Source organism: Onychostoma macrolepis, chromosome 07 (genome assembly GCF_012432095.1).
Source record: "Onychostoma macrolepis isolate SWU-2019 chromosome 07, ASM1243209v1, whole genome shotgun sequence".
NCBI classification, from domain to species: domain Eukaryota; kingdom Metazoa; phylum Chordata; class Actinopteri; order Cypriniformes; family Cyprinidae; genus Onychostoma; species Onychostoma macrolepis.
In genome coordinates, this window is record NC_081161.1 from 9,257,736 (window position 1) to 9,284,781 (window position 27,046).

General features: G+C 35.7%; 1 protein-coding gene across 6 annotated transcripts; it reads right to left on the reverse strand.

Moving 5' to 3' along the window:
* Positions 1-1,324: 1,324 nt before the first annotated feature.
* Positions 1,325-26,636, reverse strand: gramd2aa (GRAM domain containing 2Aa). Of its 6 annotated transcripts, none has more exons than XM_058781957.1 (12): positions 26,483-26,630; positions 21,936-22,037; positions 12,003-12,060; positions 10,170-10,242; positions 9,431-9,534; positions 8,522-8,620; positions 6,322-6,393; positions 6,156-6,218; positions 5,789-5,966; positions 4,225-4,318; positions 2,094-2,201; positions 1,325-2,012 (listed from the first exon to the last, which is right to left on the reverse strand). In XM_058781957.1, exons 1-12 carry the CDS (start codon positions 26,590-26,592, stop codon positions 2,009-2,011), a joined length of 1,065 nt encoding a protein of 354 aa, XP_058637940.1. In that variant the 5' UTR covers positions 26,593-26,630; the 3' UTR covers positions 1,325-2,008. The 6 variants fall into 6 exon arrangements, 5 of the variants coding, with proteins under 5 accessions (XP_058637940.1, XP_058637942.1, XP_058637943.1 ...); XM_058781959.1 differs by lacking the exon at positions 26,483-26,630 and adding an exon at positions 25,649-25,712; XM_058781960.1 differs by lacking the exon at positions 21,936-22,037 and having other exon boundaries at positions 26,483-26,607.
* Between the last annotated feature and the right edge of the window lie 410 nt (positions 26,637-27,046).

Here is a 27,046-nt window from a genome sequence, read left to right on the forward strand (position 1 = left end):
TTTCTGTGAACTCTTATCTCTACATACGCACATGTAAAAAATATATATATAATATAACAGGGCAGAATATGAAAATGTGGATAGAGCATTATTCTGTTAAATAAAAAAAAACCTTTGTAAACCGAGTTAAATCACAGAGTTGAGAGTTGAGTAACACTGCCTCCATGTGGTCAAATAGCAACATGGCACGACGAGAAAACAGCTCGAAGAGAATGTTATATTTTTTAATTTGTTTAAAAATAGCTTATATATGTACAACCCGAATTCCGGAAATGTTGGGACGTTTTTTAAAATTTGAATAAAATGAAAACTAAAAGAATTTCGAATCACATGAGCCAATATTTTATTCACAAGAGAACATAGATAACATAACAAATGTTTAAACTGAGAAATTGTACAATTTTATGCACGATTTTATGTGATTTGAAAGTCTTTTAGTTTTCTTTTTATTCAAATTTAAAAAAAAAACGTCCCAACACTTCTGGAATTCAGGTTGTATACAGTATATAGGCCTATTGTATACAGTACACTGTTACACAGCAAATAAAAAAATAAATAAAAAATTTACATTTCACTATGCACCTGGAAATTTGTCTGATCATTAACAGATTTCATAATTTTTGGGTCATTCTGATCACCCATGCCTGAAACTTATGATTCTTATTCAGATTGTGTACCGTCTCTCGATGTTTCATGCCTGTATGTTTAAATAGCATGTGTTAAGCAGTAAAATGTACATTAACAATTTTGCAATTGCAAAGTGTATTTCATAATAATTACATACTGCATTATCCCCTACATTAATCTTTATTCTAAAATTGTCCTGTGTTTTGAATCTTGCATCTCAAGGGTGAACAAAGCGAACAAGACAACTGAGAGCGTTTGCCCCTCACAATAAAATCTATTGAACTTTGATCATAAAACAAAACATTTAAATATAATCTTAATAAGACATATTTTGGGGAGATATAGAGTGACGACGTTATTAGTAGAATTCTGCTATAGACTTATAAAGATCACATTGATTTACATTACAAATTTAAATCAGAAATGGAACCAAACTGCTTATTTTTGCACAGTTTGGGCCTCTGAATAAAACTGAGGTTTTTTTAATTAGTTTTTATTTTTGCTTTAGTATGAGCTCCATATTCTCACTATATTATACTGTATGAGCCATAAAGGCTAATTTATCAAATATGACACATAATGCAAACTTCTTTTTTAGTGGTTCAATAAACCGCTCGTTGTATATGCCAGGATTCACATGCTTAAACATCTGTACAATAGGCTTTAGGAATCAACAACATCACAATGATAACCTCTGGAAAGTACATGAAAATGCACTATTTTATTGTCCATGAATTCTACAGCTTGAGTACACATTCAATATGCCATAAACAATCTGCCCAGGTCACCGACTTGAGCCAATTAAGCTGTGAACACATAGTAAGACCGATGATGACCTGATCGCACCATATACACATATTAGATATTTTCATGATGCTGTCAACTAAATCCTATTGGAAGAGCTAGGACATGGCAAGTGGCTTGCATAATAAATAAATAAAATAATCTTATCTAAACGTACTGCATTAGATCCTGAGCTATACATATTCAAGATATTTATAACCTATTGAAAGTCATTCAACTGGTTTGATGTAGAGCGATTGATACATTTGCCCTTATTAGGTGACAAGTGACCACAAGAAGAGATTTTGTTGGTGGAAACAGAGCCTTCTATAATATTCCATCACTGTAATAAACAGGGCGTGCAGGCTACATTCTGTGTAGGCCGTCGGGTCCTTTCTTCTTGTATCCAGTAACACAGAATGAGAACACTTCCAATCTTCTGTCCCTAAGTCAGGCTCATTGTTAACACAATCCGAGATGGACTTTGCATAAATACATAAGAGAGTTTGTTTGCATAGTTGCAAGGTGGCCACAGAGACAGAGAGAGCGCCAGCGCTGGACCGACTTCCCTGCGAAGTGCAGTGGTGACCGTCAGTAGTTACCTGTGTGGCAGACAGACAGCGCTGGTAAATGATCTGTAAGAGCGGAGTGAATGACGAAAGACAGTGTGGAATTACATTTACCTCTCTCTGAGAGTCAGTGCAGGGTTGTTGCTGAGGAAAGAGAGCTGCTGCTCCAGGCTGCAGACACGAAAGGCCAGGTAACACGACGACAGGATGAGCAGGATAATGCTATGGGGCAGAAGTCAGACTTACATAAACAGCTTGCTTTTCAAATGGAAACAGAAGACCAGAACACTGCGACTATACGTGACTCGCTTGAAACTAACTGAGATCCCGGAGAGCCTTTATGTATGTTCAGCTGGACACTAGATGGCAGTGCTGTGAGTTCCTTTGTGATTCATATTTAAGGGAAATACAACTTAAACATATAATCATGGCCACTGCTACATGCATGAACACTACAAAGTATGTGTGGGACCACCTCACTGGTCGGGGAAAAAAATGATATCACACAAAATTCAGACAATTTTATATTCATAAATATTAATTCAGAAAAAAGCTCTACTTTAATTATTATTATTATTATTATTATTATACAAATTTTGTACACATTATATTGTTTATATAAAATAGGTTGACAATTGTAAATAGTTTAACTGTAATATATTGTAATATATTAATATAATATAATAATAAATTGAATATTTACTGTAATATAATTATATTATATTATATTTAGTGCTGTCAATCGTGATTAATTGCATCCATAATAAAATGTTCGTTCACATAATATATGTGTGTATACTGTGTATATTTATTATGTATATATAAATACAAACACATGCATGTATATATTTAAGAAAACTGTTATGTTTATATATGAAATATATTTATATAGAATATAAAATATAAGAATATGAATATATAAATGTATAAACATGTAAATACTTTCAAGATATATACTGTATGTACATGTATTTATATATATACACATCATAAATATACACAGTACACATTCATATATAATGTAAACAAAAACTTTTATTTTGGATGCGATTAATCGCGATTAAATGTTTGACAGCACTAATTATATTTTATTATAAATATACTATATGATATATGACCCTGAACCACAAAACCAGTCATAGAGGTAAATTATTTTAAATTGAGATTGTATACATCATAAATAAGCTTTACATTGATGTATGGTGTGTTAGGATATGACAATATTTGGCTGAGATACAGCTATTTGAAAATCTGGAATCTGAGGGTGCAAAAAAATGAAAAATAAAATAAAAATATTAAGAAAATCGCCTTTAAAGTTATCCAAATGAAGTTCTTAGCAATGCATGTTACTAATCAAAAATTAAGTTTTGATATATTTACAGTAGGAAATGTACAAAATATCTTCATGGAACATGATCTTTACTTAATATCCTAATGATTTCTGGCATAAAAAAAAATCAATAATTTTGACCAATACAATGTCGGCTATTGCTACAATATACCCGTGCTACTTATGACTGGTTTTGTGGTCCAGGGTCACATATGCATAATTGTAAATAGTTTAACTCTAATATACAGTTTTAATAATTAAGGTTCTGAAAACTGATCATGTTTTTAACTCAATGTATTTGGTGGGGTGTTTGTTTGAATTTATTGTTATAATCATTATAATCTGCAGGTCCCAATTTGTCATCTTAATCTATTTAGACTGTTGCTTTAAAACATTCTTCTGGTAACATCTCTTTTATACAGAGTAGAGTATTTTTCTGAAAACAAACTGCAGATCCACTGGATAGCCAGTTTACATGCATGGCACTTTACTTTTCCAGTGAGTTTATCCCTGCTGCACCACATAAACTACATAAATCAGGCCACATGACGATGGGGACGGATTACTGGAACAGGTGGACTGGCAAGCAAATGCAAGTTTGTGTGTCCAAGCAATCAGAAAATCTCCCTTGCCTCTTGATTTTGTCTATTTATAAAGATTAGAAAAAAGTGGACTTTTTACTGAAGTACGTTTAAATGCTGCAGGAGCCAGAAGATGAAGAGCCAATACTTTTTTTCTTTGATTTTTAATTGAAGACTTTTAACACAGTACCCATACTTCAGATGAAAGGTGATAACGTGATTTTTGTGATTTTTGTGATTTTTTGACAACACACACCAGTGAGTTGTGACAGCATATAAGCACGAGTGAGAAAGCAAGCATGACCACATAGCAAGGATGTCCAGCCAAACTCACAGCAGGATGAAGAATTTCAGTAGCTGGTACTCCATCTGGCCCAGTTCTGGTATCGTCTCCGTTAGGAGGATCTTCTTGGTTTCCAGACTTTGATCTGAAATGGACAAAGCAGAATCACAGGATGAGGATATGCATGACAGATTGATTTAAGTCCCCTTAAGCAATTGTTAACATTTTTCTAATTCTTTTATAAATGCATACAGTTAGCATATTAACTACATGGAATATTTGTTGAAATAAAATATGTGATCTACCCATAACCCTTAGCCTTGGCTTTTAACATTACACAAACAAGCATTTAAAAGTATAGCATCTATTAGTCTCAGCAGAGGCTGGTATTTTAATGTTTTATCTCTACTTTCTAAAATCTCCTTTTGGGCTTAATCCTGTATTGCATAATGGACTCAAGCAAACAGGACCGTTCCTGCTTCATGTCCACACACACACACACACACTGAGAGAACCAAGCACTCACAACATGAACAGACACATGACGTCAAACTGAAGTGATCAGCTTGTTCCCGAACAGAACAAAATCATTTAATGGACATTTTTTCATTTCATCTGAGAAACATTTGATAAAATGGGGACATTAGCTGCCAGTCTGGACTGAGAAATTAATCTGCTCATGGCTAATGCATTTCTCACTGCAGAGTGTCACCTGGCTTTACCATCAGCAAGCATGGCACAAAAATGACTTGATAATGTGCAAAGCTAGGGGAATTTTTTTCTCTGATCGGTGGGCAGTATGTTATATTCTTGTTACATGATCTCATTACACTACATGTTTATTTCAGTAAATGCTAGCCAATTATTCATCCTGTAAAAATAAATTCGCTTTTTGCATTCATGAGTCTATTGAGGTAAAATTTTGGTTTCTAATCTCATAATAAGTCAAAATAGACATCAAGGTTGATATTGCTTTTCTCATTTCTCACCACAGTATTGGATGTTATGGTTGTAATATATATTATTTTTATTTATTTTATTATTATTACTTTTACTAAAAATGTCTATGACTTTCCCATGACCTTGCCAGTTGTTTATAATAAAAAGAGATTTGATTTAAAATCACTTTATAGAGATTTCTGAGGGTAAGCACCAATCTTTTGAATGAATAGATTTAAAGCAGTATACAGATCAACAGACAGACTCATCATGCAGCTTGCAAACCAGTTTTACTTGACAAACATTCACAGCAAGTAATATCTGATTAAATATTTCGTTTTAAATATACATTTTTAAAATTCCCTAATATCTTCCATGACGGTGGGAACCCTGTGTAAACTGAACAACTGTGCAATATTGAACATTTCATAACTTCTAATCCATCATTACCCTTATCAAAAAAGGCAGTGTGTGTGTGGCAGTATCATACTAGGACATATTTTGATTCTCATATTCTTATTATATAGACAGTACATGCTATCTACATGTTTCTTCTAGGTACTTTGAGAAAAAAAAAAAAAAAAAACCTTTAGAAAACCATAAAACCATAACGTAGTATTACTATGGCATCATTTCCAAAAAAACATCTAAATACCTTTTTTGGTCAATCACTCACCCTCCAGAGGTTTGTCTGTCTGGAAGGGGGCGTCTACGGCACTCAGGCCGGCGGTGGAGTTTCCCAGTAAGTCAGGAAGAGATGAAGCTACAGACACAACTGATGGCTTCCTTCTCCACTTCAGCACTGGAGGAAACTCATCTGGTACAGGGAAAACTTCAGGGACAGGGAACTCATCCTACACCGGCACATGGAAATAAGGTCATACTAGGATTCACTAAGCATTAATTGTGCTCACTGAAAGTGCAATTTTTATATAAACATTCATTTGCAGTTTTCATTGGGTGGCAATATTGTGAATGAAAATTGACCAAATGGCAGAGAAAAAAAAACTCATTCATTTCACAGTCTAGACTCTCAAACCTACTAGAGATAAAGAGTTGGGTTCCTCCATGTACTGCTTGAGGCTTAGGATCTTCTTCCCATTGACCTGAATGACAGACAGCAGCATGATAAAAGCCCACTTGTCATTAGGCCTACACTGTTTGCATGTTCTCAACATAATAGCCCAAAGGTACCGACTAAACTCTCACCTGTAGATGTGTGCAGATGCGTCTCAACACATCATAGACGCTATCTCTGGACAGTAGAGACACAAACACGTACTGTGGGTGGAAAGGACACAAACATATCAACTTTAGAGTGAAGAAGTGTAAACAGAGACTACATGGATGTGGCATTTTCACTTATATTCCTACTAGAAAATCCAGCTATAGATGGTGTGTTTTTAAACACGTTGGTTTCAACCTAGTCCAAGCTGGACTTTAGATGCTCTAAGCCGGTTTAGGTGGTTAATGGTGGAACTACGGTGGAAGATCTCGCACCTTCAAAAAACAGCTAACCTGCTCCAAAACACAGCTTCTTTATGACCTTAAGCTGGTGAAACCTTGTTATTTCAGCACAACACCTTTGACTGTCTGGTCAACCACCGAAACCAGCTTGGACCACACTCTTAAAAATAAAGTTTCCAAACGGGGATTTTCAAAGTGATGCCATTGAAGATCCCCAAAGAACCTTTCAGTGAACAGTTCTTTAAAAAACTTTTTTCTTAGTGTGGAGAACATTTAAATAATCTAAAGAACTTTTTTTCTAATCTAAAGACACAATTAACAGCGTAAAATGTTTTTAGCTGGATTTTCTAGCAGAGACGAGAGACAGTGTGCATAACCAGAGTATGAAGACAAACCACTTTGGTTTAATTTAACAATGTAGCCACATATAATCTCACTACCAGGAAAAGGATCATATTTTTAGGGAACACGAAGAGTGCATGAAAGCTGATCTCATGAGGAGCAGAGGCTTTATGGATTAGTACAAAACAAATGCAACCTTCGAGTCGAAAAGTAATGAAATTATGTGCACATGAATGACTAAACAAATTATCAAAGATACCCAAATTTTGCATGCATTTTCACTTGAAGTTTGCATAGGACAGTTGTAGCAGTGGAAATTTTGCTTCCATTGGAAAATTTGCAGTTAGCTTTATGCAAATAAATTCATTATTTGGGAGTTGCCATGTATAAATAATGCACAGAATATAGGTTGTGTGAAAGAGATGCAAATATATTTGTTTATACACCTGCATAAAATAATTACCAGAATTCAAACCTTGTCATTTAGTTATTTTGTATCATTAACTCGAATGCATAGTAGTGGTTGCAATAACAACTGCCTACCGAGGATTTTACCAGGTGCACTTCAAAGCAGCAATATTAATTTTTCACAATGGCCGTTTTGTTCTGCTTTCACTGTACAGGAAGTAAATGACTGCCTTAAAGAAATCTAGAATTACTGACTATTCGCAGGCATTAATCCGCAATGTAATGTCCAACAAGACTGCTTTCAACTGCTATATTCCACAAGTTCTTCAGTGCTGTGAGCTAACTGAAGCCTTAACTGAAAAGAATTTGATGCTGAGTCCACTGACACAACCAACGGAAAGAAAAAGTACAGATGAAATGTCAGTCAATTTCCTCTAGAGATTAATGAGATTAAATGGAAAAGAAATCACAAGACCTCAAAATGAATTCAAACATTTCTCATCGAATGCTTTCAAGACCAAATTTTCTGAGTTATGCTAGCCATATTTATAGTTGTATAGGCCTACTCTTGCTATAGCACATATCTTATTTTATGTCTATTTTCATTTATTGGAATTTCAGAAGAAACATCTAAGACAAACATTGTCCTCTGGAAATTGTACATTTTCTAGAGTTTCAGTACTAGAGATATCAAATAAGACAAACTGTGCACAGATTTGCCAAGAGTCTGCAAATCAAACTTTTCAAGAGATTTCAAGACATTAGAATTATACAAGACCAAATTTTCTGAGCTATGTCATCCAGATTCATTTCATTTCTTATTCTTCATCAATACATTTTAGAAGAAACATCTGAGACATTAAGTTTCCTGAGCTTTGAAAGCGCAATCGCCGAATAATAATTAACAAAGATCATAATTTCTGATAACAAATCAATTCTTTGCACTGGCCAGTTGCCAGACTATTGAATAATGTCTTCCTTTCTAAACCAGTCTTACTTCGCTGACAAGAATCAACTAAACAAAAAGGTATAAATGCTGACAGTTGTGAGATATGCTGACTGAAGCATAGATTGGTCTCAGCGTTGCATCTATTTGCATTTTCACTGTTTTGCAGCAGCGCCACAGCGTATGCTGACTAAGCTTTGTATTTCAATCTGCTGGTCAATGACCTGGAACCCGGTGGAAACTCACCTTCTGACTGCTGTCTGTGGTGATAGCCAAGCCATTAGGAACCAGACCTGCTGTCTTATGTTTCTTCACCAACCGCACGGATGCAACAGGAATGGCCACCTGAGAGGCAAGGGAAAGTGGCAGAAAAAAAGGAAAAAGTTCCTTGTTTCAAAGTCCATCTTAACTTACAAAATTCTTGCACACAACATTTTCCCTCTCAAGGATGGAAACTGGACCAGCTAAATCTAATTACTAAATAACGTGGTGCACAAAGGACTGATATAACGTTACGCTTAATTCAGCACAACAAACTGCAACGTGGCGTGCAGCCAAAAGTACACAAAACACCAGTCGTTCTGTGATCATTCCTTACGATTTGGTTAATTCGTTCTATGTGATTATTCCTTTCGAGTTTCTTTTGATGCTAAAATTGTACTACCTTATTAACCAGAAACAATAACCAGTCTGTTTTGTGTTGTTTTCTGGGTCGTTCAGACATGTCTGCACTGATCTTCACCATATTTTTAATGTAACAGGCACAAAACATCAAATTTAAAAAGAATTTAAAAAATACATATATTTTCATTTTTCTATTACAATATGTTCAGCAATATTAGCAATATTAAACTTTCCATGGGTTTTGTAATCATTACCGTAATTATATATTGTATTATTAATTATATATTCTAATTACACAGAAACCTGATTTATTAGAAAGTACACTGAAATTGATACTTTCACAATGTACTCAGCTATTTATATACAGGCCTTAGTACTTTGGGTACTGTGGGAAATATAATTTGATATGACGTTCAGTTTTGGAATTAAATGTTCACTATTTTCTAACACAAATAGCACCTTTTTCCTGAGTATGAACTTTCTAGTCATGTCTATCCCAGCAATAAACATCAGCATAGATGTGACGCTCACCTTGATGTCTTTACCAAAGAGGTTGGCATAGAAACACAGCCAGTTTCGAGAAATGTAGAGTCGGCCTTGCAGCAGGATATCTCGCAGCAGGGCGCAGGAGTAAACTAAAGGATGGGTCATAAGTGCACTTATACAAGATATCTGCAAGTCATGCAAGCTGATACTGAACAGCATCAAATTCTGACGTCTTGTTTCACTTGAACTAACCCAAAGCACCTTGATATCAATGTCAGACAGATTGCAACAACATAATATTACCAAACATCAAGAAATTAATTTTGGTTCAAATGACTGAAAATAAGGGTAATTTAAAATTCCTTGAAATAAAAGTTTTAGGATTTTAAAACAATTGAAACCTCAAAAATATCACCAATCAAAAAAGCAAATTAGTGACACTGACCATGTGAACAACTGATTAATAGAATAGTATAGAATAGAATAGAATAGAATACAAATAAGAAGCATGATATGAAGCATTTTTAGTAATAGCTCACTAGTGGTAAATGTATTATTAACTAGTGTTTTCAGACCTTTGCTCACCTCTAATGGACATTTTTATTAACACAGCATGTGCACCAGTCTGATTTTAAATAAATTAAAACAACTGCAAGATGTTACTGAGGAAGCTAGTGTAGCACTATCAAAAGAATTATTTGATCATATCACAAGGTCACTTTACAAGGAGCTGCAAACTAATACGTAAGAGGCTGCAGTGGGAGGAGAGTGATAACAAACTTACCTTTCATTAGGAGCTCTTCTTTGGGAACGCTCTGGAAAAGCTTGTGGTACTGCGCATTGTACTTGCTGACGGTCTGTGAGGAAGTAGAGGAAAGAGAAATCAGCTGCTTCGCACAGCTCTTCTGCAGCTTGGCTCTTTCTCGTAAGGGATGTGAGCTCTGCACCAAGCTGAGCATGCTGACACGACACAAACACTCCACACTCAACCGAGAGGCAGCCTCGCAGATACCCCGTCCCTCTCCACTGTCCCGGGACCCAAGAGCCAACTTAGCTACGACCTCTTCCTGTGAGCTAACACAGCGTTTCTTCTTACTTCTGAAGCGTCTCTCTCTTTCTCTCTCTCTCTCTCTCGCTCCCTCTCTTTCTTCACTGCCCCGTCACAGACACGCAGCAGAAACACCCACTGCACCTTGACGGAAAAACTTGTGGGCTTGTTTCTAGCACATTTGATCTTCACCAGCGCTCTCTCACTATTGCTTCCTGCAGCTCGGAGCGTTTCAGAGCACACTGATGCACAACAGATCATTAGGATGATGGATGTTCATTATGTAGATGGGCTGATCCGGTCCAATTTTTAACCCTGCTTGTACAACTACACTGTCTGTTTATAAGCTGTAATAAAAGCAATGTGTCTTAATTCTATAACCAAGGCTAGGGGTCTGGAGGTGCAGTGTGACAGTCACAGTATCTTTCATTGTGACCTTCACCCAAGCTTCCTGAGTAACTGAGTAGCAAAGCTGTGGTCACAGAATCTACTCTGAAATCTACCAAATTACACCAAAATCATTTGTACAGAGACCCAAAACGTATTTGGACACTTAAGTGTGTCTAAAATGTAAGACTTTCATCCAGTCTTTTCATTAGATAACAAGATATTAAACCAAGTGGCATTTATTTTTAGGAAATATGACACAACAGTTTTACAAAAAGAAGTTTTACCAAGTTGTTTTGATGAAAACTGTAATTTTAAAATTAATTTATTGTTGGCAAAAATTTTCTGCTTGTCAAATGTTACTGGAATATGTTCATACACTGACATAAACGTGTGATGCAGTAATTTTACAAAAATAATTACTAAGAGCCGAGAAGAAACACGTTGAAATATTATCTTGTAAAACATACTCCAATAATATCCGTTTTATTTACAACTTTGAAAAAACTTGTTTTAAAGTGGTTAATGTGTTGAATGTTACTCTGCTAGGACACATGAGTGAACTTGAGGGGAACTGACTTTGTATAAATATACTTTGTAAAATCACTACGACACCAGATGGCTAAAAATAATTGCAAAAATGCTGGGTCATTCCTTGGAGGTGGTGTCTTTTCCACTTCATGACAGCTAAAGATGGATGTGTTTCTTGCTCAGAAAACAGCACTGGTTGTATAAAGAGGTTTTGTTTATCAGATCTCAGTCAAGAGACTCGATTTTGTCAAATTTTGTGATAATGTTTTGTTGTTGTTTATGACCAGAGGTCAAGGTTCAGCTAGTTAGCATGATCCCATTAGACCCTGCTGGTAGATGCTGTAACTACATCATCTGGGGGCAAACCACATCTTTCTCCAATTAACATAAATATTAACAGAAAGCTGTACAGCTCTTCTTTCATGGTTTTTGGCATGAATAAAGTCATATATTATACAAACAGAACCTGAGGACATGGGAAAATATATCTGATAGAAAATGTATTAAAATGCTAACAAATATTTAATATATTTTCAAATATACTTTCATTTTTATTTTTAAATACAGACAATTTTAAATATGGTTAAGTGTCAAACTGTTTTTTGGGTCACTTCATAGGTTGGACAAAATGATATGTCATCTGGTACTTACAGATCCACGATAGCATTTCTTGACATCCTCATATGACAGATCATCTATTAGATGCACCCTGTAATACAAAAACAAATATGTAAAAGGATCTGGAAAAGTATTAACCTGACTGTAAAAAAAAAGAAAAGTTGAGCCAAACCAGCTTCAGCAGATTTTTGAGTTTTCTCAACTTGTCATTTTAAGTTTATACAACAAAAATTTGAGAATCTCCCACAAACAAATAAGTTGAGCAAACTCAAAAATCTGCTGAAGCTGGTAAAAAAAATGTTTTAAGTTTTTTTACAGTGTGGATATCCAACATGATGCAGTTTAAATAAGAATGTTATGGTAAAAGCAGATTATTTGAACCTAAAGGGATATTTTCCTACACAATATGTAATTTATTTTGGTAAGCTCAAAACAGCCTTGTCAACCAAGCCGATGATCCCCAGCCCTCCAAACATGCTCATGCTCAGGCCCGAGGCAGAGGGCCATCCCATAACATGAAGCTTATAACTCTGACACTAATAACGTTTCCAGAGAAGAGCTCAAGACATTCATGTGAAATTGATTTTTGTACAAACTGATTTTTGATAGACATATTGGCAACACTTTCTATGTAGCCCGTATTTATAATACATTATAAGGGTGCTCTTAAGGCATTATAATTACTTACACATTTGTGGTTATAACTTTTAAAAGTATGATTATTTGTAACACTGCTTTGCAACGATTTGTATTGTAAAAAGCACTATACAAATAAACTTGAATTTAATGAATACCATATTAAATCAAATTAATTTATCTAGCATCAGCGTTACTTCTGGCAGGTCACGTTAGTCAAGCTTGCATCAGCTGACTCTCAGCTGATCCACATCTACCAATAGGGATGCAACACCTATCACAGCACTCATATACAGTATAAGGTCCATCATTATTATCACCAGCTTCGCGTTGGCAAATTCGCCAGGCAAACACCATCATCTCAGTACTAGGAATTGTGCAATCTGGAATTTAGCGAGAGGATTCATTCACCTTATGGATTTTATCTCGATTCATTCAAGTTTGTTAACTTGAACATGTGCGAGTTATTGGGAGCACGCTTGTTCCTAAGCTGTCTGGTCGTTATTGGGAGCATGCTTGTTCTTAAGGCTATCTGGTTGTAAGCGAGAACATGTTGCTTAAGCTTTTCAGGTATTGGCAGCATACTCGTTAGGTCATCTGGTTAAGGGCAACATGCTCGTGGCTATGGCGTATGCGGGTTTTTGGCAACATTCTTGTTCATTCATTGGGTAAGGGCTACATGCTTGTTGCTTAAGGCTTGAGATTTTCGCTGTCATTTTGTGTTGGGGGGTATGGCATATGGTTTTGTTTTGGGGGATTATTGCTGCTCTCCCTGCTCTCATATATACTAGGCTGCATGGATGCGCAGGGAGTTCTTGCCCAGAACAGAACCATACCGCCAATCCAAACTCTATTGTCAGTCATCTTTGACGATAGTGGGCCTGACAGATATAATGGATTATCTCATATCTTGACATTGTTTATTTACAGTTTTTCTCGATTGCTAAAACACTATAACCAGGCTTTTGAACTAAAATTTCAAAACCATAACGCAATTTTTAAAACAGCGCACCCATTTCCCTAAACTATAAACACTATTCCCCTGCTTTGACACATGCGTCAGATTTGGTGAACTTTTACTGCAAAACTCTACACAAAAATCCCTACATTTTTCAGTGCTTATACCATGTGGTCATTTAGAACCTTTGTTCACTCAAGTCTGCCAAGTTTGAGCTCAATTAGCACACAATTACCCAAGTGGAAACACAGAGTAAAAATTTATCACACACCAATCAGAACCTTCGATGGATAGATAAAAGGGCCAAAGTCAGATTACAGTTTTTGGCTTTGGTGCATTTCTCAGACCAGAAATGAAATTCTCAAAAATATTCTCATACTTGTTCAACCTCCACATCATCTAGTCACTCGTGCACATCATAAAAAGTTTTTTGAACAAGTTGCGATTGCTTTGGCACATTCATGCAACTGATTATGTGCATTTGTCTGCGGTTTCCTACATCATCAATTGCTATTGTCTTATTGCTCAAAATGTATTATATAGTTCTCTGTGCTATATTTTACCCCTCAAAACATCCAGTCATTAGTTCATCATATAAGTCATTATGGTAAATACAAAATTTTTGATCTAGTTGTCATAAACTGTCAAGCATATTTTCTACACATTTGTATTAGACTTTTTGTAAATTCGGCATGAATTGCTCAAGTGAATCTTGACTTTCACTAATGAAGAGAATATAGATCAACCAATGATAAAGCAATTCTCTGAAATAGCTGAAAGGTACATCTCATCAACCTTCAATTGGAAAACATATACAGACAGAGGACAACACAAGAGTTACAAATTCTGACAGTGGACTTTCTCATTTTATTTTCGCCTTTGTGCACATATTTCTTTTTATTTCTATTTCACAATGACATTTATTTTATTTTATTATATATATATATATTTTTTTTTTTTTTTTGTCAGACCACTAGTAAAAGTGTAACTGTGAATCCTATTCAGTCTTTTTCAATCAATATCCCACATACAGTAATGTGTAAATTTGAAGAAGAAGAGTAGGAGGCGGAGGTAGGAGGAGGAGGAAGAGGAAGAGGAAGAGGAGAAGGAGGAGGAGGAGGATGACAACATGGAAGAGAAAGAGGAAGGGCAAGGGCAAGAAGACAAGCAGTCTCAGATATTTTAGTTGATGTGTGCCAGGGTTGGATCAGGCATGCAAGAGGATTTTACCCCCGCTGCCTGGCCAGGGCCAAAATAGTCTGTGATGCTGAAGAGGTTCTTTGGCCTGTCCCAGACCAAAGATGGGATGCTGGGGCAGAATAATTATTTTTGCTGTTTTGTACTGTACTCTACAGTATTACAGAATTGATCTCATCAATGTGTAAAACTGAGTTGTAGTGTGTGTGTGTGTGTGTGTGTGTGTGTGTGTTTGAGGGTTTGTGTGTCATATCTGAGAGCAAAGTTTGGTTTTTCAACAAGATTGATTTGTTTTGAGAGGAAAGCTTCATTTTGACCTGAATATAGGAAGTTTGGGGAATTGAGTTTAGAGTTTTCCAAAAAAGTGGCATAATTTCAAGAAATGCATTTAAGCAATTGAGGAAAAACTGTAAGATCTACACAGTGTCTTACTACATCTTGTGAGTGGCAAGGAAAGGTTGAGTGTGTCTGTGGTTGTTTTTTTTTTTGAGTGTTTCCTGTGAGGTTAATGTTAATTTTGCTGTGAGCTAGTTTAAGATCAGTTGTTATACTTTCAAATGGAAAAATGCAATGTTTTTATTTATTTATTTATTTTTTGATATTAGATTACATTTTATTTTGATGGTCCCCTTAGTCTACTAACTATAAGCAACTTTGCAACTACATGTCAACTAACTGTCATCAGAGTGTTAGTAGCCTCAGGTTAAGGTTAAGGGTTGGTAGAATATGACATAATAATAATTATATGCAAAATAATATGTATAGTAATGACATACTTGAAAAACTGCGTATAGTTAGTAGAATGTCTGTTGGGGAGCCATCAAAATAAAGTGCAGATATTTAGCAGACATGCTGCTAATACTCCAATAACTGCTAGTTGACATGTAGTTGCAGAGTTACTTATCAACAGCTGTCTAAAAGGTTACCATCAAAATAACCATACTAATATTACAATAAAAATAGTGCAAAGCAATTCACACATTCATCTGATCCGATATCTGATCTCATGGCTGTTTGAGAATTATTATTATTATTATTATTATTATTATTCATAAGTGGTCTTTGTCTGCTTTAAGTAAAGTGAAGTTACTTTACTTATGGCATACAAAGACCACTTATAAATAATAAGACAACATTATAAAGCCTTTTGGTTGATTTCATGAAGACTTTGTATTTGTCATTTTACAGTAAAAACACTAATAAGACGTACTAAATTATGTGCAGATCTTCAACAATGGCAAGATATGAGACTTACAATACATTATAAATATGTGAAACATAATCCAATGTAACCAACTGTGTTATAAATCATCATACTCTTAAAAGCTATGACCACAAATACGTACATTAAAACTGTTCTTATGCTAATTTATGAGATGATACAACATACGTAGTATATGTTTTTTTATAATGCATTATTTATTCATTATAATGCCCTAAGAATACCCTCACAATGTATTATAAACATCACCGAGTTTTGTTTGGAAACAGCTGATCACTTTATCAATCAATGTGCTTACCATTAAACATTCATTTTGGAGTGAGTTATATTTTGACATTACAACAAAATAAATGCTGTTTTATCAAAAAATTAACTTTTATGGTGTCTGCAAACTATGATTGACTGTAGTTAAACTGAATGCCATCCATTTTGGCCAGTAGAAGTTCTCAATGGCCGGTATCTTAAATATTTAGTCGTCAAATTGGCTGGTGATTGAAAAAGTTTATTTAAAACCTAGGTTTTGAAACGTTTTGAAAAGAAAAGCTGCTGACGATGAGAGACAATGATTGCTGTCATTGCCTGATTGTTAAGAGTTGGGCTTGGTAACTTATAGGTCACAGGTTTGACAACCGACGGTGTGATTTGAAGCGGGACCACCTGTATATCTGTCCAGTGGGACACCTGATGTTCTTCACCTTTAAAACTACTCTGCTGCAGTGAGAACGTCCTGTAAGTTTCACTGGATAAAAAATGTCAACTTCAATGACGGATGAAATAATGACAACTAATGACATCAGAGGCTATCAGAAATTAGATTACACAATGATCAGTCATTCTGGACACTAACTCTTTTTATTGTACGGCCCCTAAGAGAAAGATCTGTGGGAACACAGGCATGTGGCCAGGAGTGCAGCAGAGAGTGCTCTGGCACAAACGCACTGCTGCTGACAGGACAAATGCATCTGTTATGCTTTTACCATCATTCAACATAACAGGGAACACCGCTACACCCACACTCGTGAACAGAAACATGTTTCTTTTCACACATCATTGTTCCCGAGAGGATAATATTATGTCCCCTTAGGCCGCTACTGTTTCTGCTGCACTGTGCTGCTGTATCCAATAAAAATGAACATCCGAGTCTATTATAGATGATTCTATATTCCTTTTGTCGCCATTTCAACAGAGAAACAATGCCTCATGTAGTGCTGAGTTGCAAACATTTGCATGCTTTACTTAAATAATAAAAACAAATAGAAATCGCCAGCAGTATCTCAGTAGTGTGAAACACAATATGCTGTGAAGCAACATGTGATGTGGTTTCCTGTGTGGCGAGTTAGTCGTGACCATGTTCAGAATGGCATTCTATTCACCTAATGTGAAAGAATATGGTGTGCAGAAAATACGAATTGTCTGTATACAGTATGTAATACAAGTCATAGGCCTATTATATTTGTAGTTTTTGTAAAATGTCTTTTGCACTGTAAAAAGTGAAAGTTGACTTAACTTAAAATTGAGAAACCCATTGCCTTAAAATGATTAAGTACATAATTATTTTTTTTTTTTAAACAATTCAGTTAACTTATCAACTTTTTTTATTTTTTATTATCATTTACTTAAAAATTTTAAGGCAACGGGTTTCCTCAATATTTTTTAAGTTAAGTCAACTTATCACTTTTTACAGTGTGCCTTGGACGAAAAATAAATTGAAAAACATCAGATACACACCAAATGTGCTCCCCCCCACCACCTCTTCATATAAAATCTTAGTATATTTTCTATGTTTTTTTCCTTTAACGAAATTATTTTGTTTTATATTTTAAATTTTAATTATATATATTTTAAATTGCGTTCTTGTATTTTAATTCTATTTTGTATTTGGTGCATTCTGTATTTGATTCCTTCTTGCTTGTAAAGCACTTTGAACTGCATTAACTTGTTTGGAAAAGTGCTATATAAATAAACATTTGCTTGCTTGCTTGCTTCATAACTTCTTGCCTTTGCCTTTTATATGCACATCCTGGTATAGTTCACCCAAAAATGAATACTTATTTTCCACCATAATTTGCAAATAAATTCTTTAAAAATCCTACAATGTGATTTTCTGGATTTTTTTTTCTCATTTTGTCTCTCATAGTTGAGGTATACCTATGATGAAAATTACAGGCCTCTCTCATCTTTTTAAGTGGGAGAACTTGCACAATTGGTGGCTGACTAAATACTTTTTTTCCCCACTTTACCCTTATATATCTCCACTTCAGAACTGTATGACTTTCTTTCTTCTGTGGAACATAAAAGAAGATATTTTGAAAACTATTCATGCAGTGAACATAACCAAAACCGTTTGGTTACCAACATTCTTCAAAATATCTTCTTTTTTTTGTTCCACAGAAGTCTTGGAACAACACAACAGTGAGAATTTTTAATTTTTGGGTGAACTATCCCTTTAAGCATTCAAATATCAAAAATTTACATTGAGCTATAGTGTTAGTGAACTGTAGTATAGTGCTTTAATATAATCTCTGTATATTGTACAAACGTATTTCAAAGTTTCAGCTGAGGTCCTGTCTGTCTGCAAATCTGCATATTGTGTTTGGGAGCAATGGCCATTGGCTATTACTCCTTAATATTTAATTAGGTTGGCCTGCAAGCAAAATAGGCTTATGAGGACTTTAAATATTTATTGTAAATAAATTCATAGTGGTTATAGTTTTTTCAAGGCCATATTTTTCATACTCAAAAATGTTCAGTATCCCAGTGTATTTTGTAGCTCTAATAGTACTGGAGGCAAAGAAAACTCACAAAAAAAATGAATAGTTTACTAAAAAATAAAATTCTCAGGCCATCGATTATGTAAATGAGTTTGTTTCTTCATCAGAACAGATTTGGAGTGGAATGGGTCCTGTGAGAATCTTTCAGGGCAATAAATCCTCTGCAGTGAATGGGTGCCGTCAGAATGAAAGTCGAAACAGCTGATGAAAACATCCCAATAACCCACAAGAAATCAACATGACTCCAGTCCATCAGTTAATGTCTTGTAAAATGAAAAGCTGCATGTTTGTAATAAACAAATCCATCATTAAGGTGTTTTAACTTTAAACTGTAGCTTCTGGCCAAAATACGAGTCCATAATTCATAATAACGCTTCAATATATTTGTTTAGAACTGTTTTCGCTCGTAAGCAACTAGATTATAAACACACAGCTTTTTGCTTCTCAAGACGTTAACTGATGGACTGGAGTCGCGTGGATTACTGTGATGTTTTTATCAGCTATTTGAACACTCATTCTGATGGCACCCATTTACTACAAAGGATCAATTGGTGAGCAAGTGTACCAGTCAAATGTAATGCTATATTTCTCCAAATCTGCTCCAATGAAAATCTCATCTGCATCTTGGATGGCCTGAAGGTGAGTAAATTTACAGGAAATATTTTAAATAGGCTTGGCTCTGGTGTCATGGCATATGTAGACCATCTGTGTCTCACATCAATAACCATTGATTCAGGAGCCTCAAACTACTTTAAATTCAAGTTTCTCTTTGTTATTTAAGCAGAATTAAGGATTCTGCTTGCAGATACCTTAGCAATGACAGGAAGATATAAATAGAGGGATATTACAATTGCTACTGTGTGTTTTGTGCTATCCAGACATGAGTCACACGCTCTTATTATGCTGGGCTCTGGTGTATGGTGACTGCAGCATGTCACAGTTGCAGGCTCATCTTGCCCTGCCTGCGGAGGTGGAGAGTTACCAGACTGGCAGGGTGTCTGTATGCCCTTGGCTGAGGTTCTGCATAGGCAGGCTGATTAACAGCCAAAATGCATCTAGAGCCAGAAAGGGAATATGTCCCAGTGGCAGTGTACGGTCAATAATTAATCTAGAAGCAAGTAAAAGGGGACAAAGATCGTCAAACTTGGATTTTTACAGAGGAAACACAATACAGCCTTTGTGATACTGAGCTGTTCAGTCATTCTGCCCCGTGGACGTCAGCTCTCTGAACAGAACGGGTGACAGTGTGAGCACATGATATAGTGCTCAACTAAACCCCATCTGGAAAAATTCATACAATTACACTCTGCCACAGAACGGGCTTATATAAGAAGCGCGCTACACATATAATGGAATCTGCCATCATGTGAGTTAGTGTCAGTCCCAAAATAAAATACTCTTAAAAAATTCAATACAAATTCTTAAAGGAGTGAATCTTAAAGGAATAGCTCACCCAAAAATGGAATTTTGCTGAAAATGTACTCCCCCTCAGGCCATCCAAGGTGTAGATGAGTTTGTTTCTTCATTGGAACAGGTATGGAGGATGTAATTTAGCATTACATCACTTTCTCACCCAAAGGATCCTCTGCAGTGAATGGGTGCCGTCAGAATGAGAGTCCAAGCAGCTGGTAAAAACATCACAATAATCCACAATTAATCAGCACAACTCTTATCTATCAATTAACCTGTTGTGAAGTGAGAAGCTGCATGCTTTTAAGAATCTATCTGTCAGAAATAGTCCATAATACATAATAATGCTTCCTCCAGTGAAAAAGTCCATCCCCATTGTCCTCTTACTCAAAATCCACTGACATATATGTTTAGAACCGTTTTGGACTGGTTTCACAAGTAAACTTTTTTCACTGGAGAAAGCAACATTGTGGATAGAGGACTCATTTAAAGTTAAAAAGTCTTAATGATGGATTTGTTTATCACAAACATGCAACTTTTTACCTCACAGGATATTAATTGATAAACTGATGGAATCGTGTGCATTACTTGTGGATTATTGTGATGTTTTTATCAGCCATTTGAACTCTCATTCTGGCGGCACCCATTCACTGCAGAGGATCCATTGGTGAGCAGATGACATAATGTTAAATTTATTCACGTCTGTCCCCATGAAGAAACAAACTTGAATGGCCTGCAGGTGAATAAATATTCAGCATAGCTCAGTTTGGGGTGAACTATTCCTTTAAGTGTCATATGTGGATTTTTTCCCCCCCAAAAAAATCTTTTTTAAAAAGGCTTATGCTTTAAGGCTTAAAAATAAATTTGGAAACTAATATAAATTCTGACTTGGAACCGATTTAAAAAAATATTTACATTTTTAAAAATGATCTTTTATTAGATTAAAATTTTTCATCACTGCATAACACTTAAATTTATGTCAAGTTGGATGAATTGGATGAATGTCAAGCGAACAGTTGAAAGATAGAAATATACCATATGTTTTTCAAAACAAAACAGTAAGAGTATATCATAATAAACTGAGAGCTATTTGTGAACATGTTTTACAGTAAAAATCATGAGAACATATTTATCATGAGATGGTATTATAGAAAGGAAAGCTGATTAAGTGAGTGATTGTACTGCAACAAAATAAAAAAATATTTTGCCTGCATAATGCGTTGTGTTGTGTATGAATTATATGTGAACAGTCTAAAAAAAGATCATTTATCACAAAAAAATTCAGAATTTTTAAATAATTAGTGTTTAGTAGTCTTTAGTAGTATTAGTTTAGTTTTGTTTAGTATTTACTTAAGACGAATTACAGGAAGTGAAGCAAAAACAGATTCTGTAGGAAACAGTTAAGTGATGTTTCCTTGTGAGAGTGTGTCACTTCTTGCCTTGACCACTTATATTGACTTCCTGGTCACAATAACTAATATATTTGATCTACTATGTAGGGTCAAAGTGACACTGAAGCCTAACTGAAGCATCTTGTGACTGTGGGGAAAACCCACACCATCAAAGGAAGAACACGCAAACTTCACACAGAAAGGCCTTCTGACTCAGCCAGAAGTCGAACCGTAGACACTCTTGCTGTGAGACAACAGTTTTACCTGCTAAGCCAAGACTAGCATCAATCACTAAAATGCTTTAAACTTTCAAAATAGTTTAAAACCAGATTATATAAAGGCAAAGTTGAGTCTACTTTTACCAGTCAAGCCATAACTTGCCTGAAGTGCATGTCATCGTCCTTTGAGGGCTCTGATTGATCGTGAGGCGCTAGGAGCCCAACATCTTCAGCCTGATCCTGATGATCACTCATGGTCTTAGGCCTGCAATACACACAAACACACAAAACAGCACATCACACACACTTCTAATGAGCCAACATGAAAATGTAGTCTTTTCCCACTGCAAAAAAAAAAGCGCCTGCTATTTCTGGAGTGCAATTAAAAAGGTGTGATAAATGGACCACTGCTGCACTACTGTCACCATTAACACTGAATGTTGCTTGGGCCTATTCTCTCCCTTGTTATCTTTAATTGGGAAGCTTCATTAGGCTGGAGTTTGAGTCATCTGTGTGTGCGCTGACAGACCGTTTCCTGTTTTTGAAGGTCACACCATTTGATCCGCTGCTTAATGCACCCCGGAGAATTAATGCATGCTGCTACGACGCACACACGCAGCTGGTGTGCTGCACCTCCAAATCGCTTAACTAGCAGTTATCCTGCTGGCATAGTGCTAAATACATCTACAGGACACAAATGAGAGGAGGGCAAAGTGCAAGGTCTGCAAACCTACCATGTTTTTAAAAAATACAAAGAGAAATACATAGACAAGAGAATTAAACAGCCAGTGCGTGATAATGGTAAAGGGATGACCGTTACCCAAATGATGTTTCATGTGCTTTAAGGGGTCATATCATACATATTTTGTTATTAATATATTCTTTATAATAATTTAGTTTTTTCATAACCTTTTTTCACTCTCTCTGATCGTTAGATCTCTCTCTTTTTTCACTCTCTCTTTCCCTTCACACAGCAGCAAATTATACTTTATAATAAATCTTGTCCAATGAACACTGATCTGTACTCTACTGAAATCCATGAAAAAAAGCAGATTATGTTATGTAAATGAACAGTGTTGTAGTGATGATATGACATTATGCACAATTGCAAGGGGGCCGAAGGATGATTTAAAATAAGACAAAAAATTTACTAAAAATCAGGATGTAATCTAACATATTTCTTATTTTAATTAATCAACAACTGACATTTTAATTTAGGAAGGGTTCCCACAACTTTGGAAAACCTTGATATATGAGCTAATTTTAAAAGTGTGATTTCTGGAAAAGTAATTGAAATCAGGATTACTATCATTACAATAAAAATAAAATTATAACCAGAAATTAAATAGTACAAAAAAAACAATTAAAATCAACAAAAATGCACAACAGAACAACTTTAACTAAAAAATAAATAATAATTACACTGATGGAAATTAATAAAAATAAATAAATAATTACTAAAGTCATGGAAGTTTTGATATATCGATTTTCTTTATGTCAAGCTGTAAAAACTATTTTCAGGTAGAAAATAAATATTTGTGAAAATCAATTTGAGAGTAAAAAATAATAACAAGGAAAACCCCTGTATCCTGTGATCATGGGCGACTGGGAAAAAAAATCAGCTGTTCATAACAAGCATGAATTATTATTATTTCATTATTTTCAGATATTACCACTCTTGGTTTCTTAAAATAAAACAGCTAAAAAACTTGCAGCTTTATCATTGCTGCAGAAGTACCAGAAACATCTACATGGGGGGCCTGGAGTCAAAAAGGTTGATAACCACATATTATCTGTACACTGATAAACATGTCACAACTACATTTCTGAATAACCTTCAGGGGAAGCCATGCTTTATGTGTAATCTTAAAAGCAATCACAGTTGCAGGGCATCACCATGAACACAATCATGTGTTGATGTATTCATCTGTCTGGTGCAGGGGGTCGGTTAGCTTCAGCACATCCTATAGCTCCAGGTTCTCAAAGTTTGTTTTCATATTATGAACTGTTTTATTTGATGATATGAAGCCTTTAATAATGATAGAGCTGTCCTAAATGTGGAAGGTTAATCAGGGCCGCTCTTCTTTCTCTCTATATTAGTGCGTGTTTACTAGGCTGTAACATCACAGGATAACTGCTAATCCATTTAGCCAAATCAACCTTAGCCTACAGGCACAGAAGCCTCTCTTAAAGGCACACCACCAATTTTTTGAAACCTGGCAACGACACTGATTACAAAATTGGCACATGCTGAAAAAAAGGCACGAATGCTTGAGACGGAAGCATTTAACTAATATAGTATCGCACATGTTTTACAACTCTTCAGGTAGCTACAATAAGCCACAAGCCATAGTAACTAAAATGCTCAAAAAATAAATAAAAGAACTGCTATTATTTGTTAATGTTAATGGTTTACAGCGGGCAATGACAGGAGGTTGGCTGTATTTGTGTAAAGGGCCCTCAGGGGGGTTCACAGCAATAACAGAGAGGCAGCTGTACTGCAGGAGGCTAATGGGCCCATTCTCATGTACATCTGCAGGCTGTAACTGCACCCCAGGCAGTTGACACACAAGAGAGCTTTCTGATGGATGCTTTGCAAGCCATTCACACTGCATTATGCCATTTTTTGTATCCACATTGTATTGTGAGGACATGCAAGTTGGAAGACACCTATGTGATGTTTCTTTGTTAGTAACAGTCAACAGTTAAACTGAGGGAAAATGAGGACAGCCCCTCTTTCTTTCATTTTGACAATGCTGGAACACCTTTAGAAACATTTCACTTCCCCTGCCCTATAAAAATGTGATCGTATTTTCTGACAAAATACCCAAGTTACTGCATTTATTGTTACTACTGTAAAACCATATTCATAAAACATGTCACCTTATTTTTGATTTTGGTATTCCGGCAAAAACTATTGGTTATTGTAGTAAGTTCTTGAAGCACTGAACTGTCATATCTCACATATGGTGACATATTACTGTAAAGAATACAGCAGACTCCGTGGACTCTCCCTGTGAGTGACCTACATTACCTTCTTAACTCAGTCTTAGCTCCTGCGGGCCTGCTCCACTGCCCTTTCCATTTATAGACTAGTGCTATATATAAAGTTTGTATAGATTGGATATGCTTTTGACTAGTTCAAATGACATGCAGAATAAAAATAATTCTGTCCAGTGTTTGGGACAGACTAAAAGGGGGAAATTGCATAGTGTTTAATTGTAGCTATAGTAAAACTGACTAGGTGTACGCAGATGAGATATACCTGCTTAAATTAAAACTGGTGTAATTGTACAATTAAAAATTGTATAGCAGCCTAAACTTCTAAAATCACTAATGCAACGCTTCCGAGAGAATTCCCTATGTAACATAATAAACATAGCAGCCTAAATGTCAAATTATTTATTAATAATAATAATGATAAAATGAAAAAAAAAAAAAAAAAAATCCTATGCCAATAAATCGCGTGCATGACGGTTTACGACTGCCAAGTAATTTAGCAATTTGGCACATTAATATAGCTAATTAATTAGTGTGCAGTCACAGATGTGCGTAGTATTTTGATATTTATTTTACTCTATAGCTAATATTTTACAACGGCTTGTGCGTGGCTCAGACTTTGGAGTTGGAACTAAAATGAGGAATTTACTCATGCAAATCAATGTAAATGTAACGTCAGACAATTAAATCACAATTATCAAATAATTTGGATATTATCACCTCAAATCAAACTAATACGTATGCATCGAATCAAACAAAATCCAAGTTAACAACCATCTGTTCTAAGCCCGTGCGCGCGCAAACAATATTTGTGAATTCAAAACAGAAGACGTCAGTACGCTCGCCAATATATATACAGCGCCGGTTGACACGTACCTGACGGACAGGAAATATCCAAACCCTCGCTCGACGTATCCCATAGAGGTGTGTCAGTGGAAAGAAAAAGCCATCATTACCGGTGTTATATTAGCCCGAGCTCATAAAGGGTCATAAGTGTGATAGTGAGCGTTATGTAGTGTCTTATGAGAGCCGTAGCGTCAGCAGCATTAGAGACTCGGGGTTATTAGGAAGCTTCAGGAACTCTCGCTGGATTTACTGCTCGGTATCAACGCACACACATACATACATTACACACAGATTAACTGACTAGATGAACAATCTGAATAAATACCAGTTTGCTCGTTAAAGCATTCATTTTCCTATTCCAGCCACTTTCGACAAGGGCTGACAAATTCTTATCATCAGAGTTAATGCCCTATGCAAACGTGTGAGAAAATGCATCTGTATGGCTTGCGTTTAAAATTTCACACGAGAGGTTGTATTTGAAAAGTTTCATGCAACTTAGCCTACTGTCGAAGAAAACAATATTTTAAAAATAAGGTTATTTCATTTAGGCTAGTAGTTGTTGGACATAGATTTCTACCTTGATCTTAAGATTTCAAACCAAATGAACACAAGACTGTGTAAATTGAAATGTTCAAAGAGCTCAAATCCGAAGTGAGAGTGCATAAAATTTGAGAACTGATAGCAATAAAGCACACCGAAGTACAGCCTGATGTGTTTGAGCATGAACACTACAAACTAATACCTTAAAGTTCAGCATTAATACAAGATTTATAGGTCAACTGCCAGTAGACATACTATTATGCATCTGAGCAACAGATTCATTGAAAAACACAAGACTCTTGAGACATTGCATTGTGGCCTCACCGGTCACGGGTGCGACAGGTCCTGCTGCTGTGACCATGGGGACGTCTCTTTGGCTCAGGCCCCTCCGCTGAAGGAGCCTCAGAACTGGCTGCGTATATAGTGCATCCCATGAAATCCCAGATGTCCAATGCAGACTGGCTAAGCAGCAAGAAGAAAAGTGTACTTCCATGCCCTTGCAGGATATCAGAGGAAAAGTCACTGCCTCAGCATCTCCCTGCCTCCCTTCCCTCCCCCTCCCAGCAGCTATAATCAGATTTTACATTTACACTCCACAAAATCATCCCTGCATAATCTCCACCACTGCATCACGTTGCACATAAAAGCGTCTTTTGTTAGAGACAAAGCACTTTACACAAGCTGAAAGGGCTTTATGGTTTTTACTGTGCAAATACTCAGATGATTCAAAACAATTACCCTTTCAGACATTTCATTGTTGTCATATGACAGTCTAACAGCATTAGAGCAAGTGAATTAAAATGCTAGGGATTTGGAATTTCATGCATTCAAGATATTTAATGGTGAAGCTTTTGCAATATTTCCAGCAACTGAGCAAAAAAGGCCTGC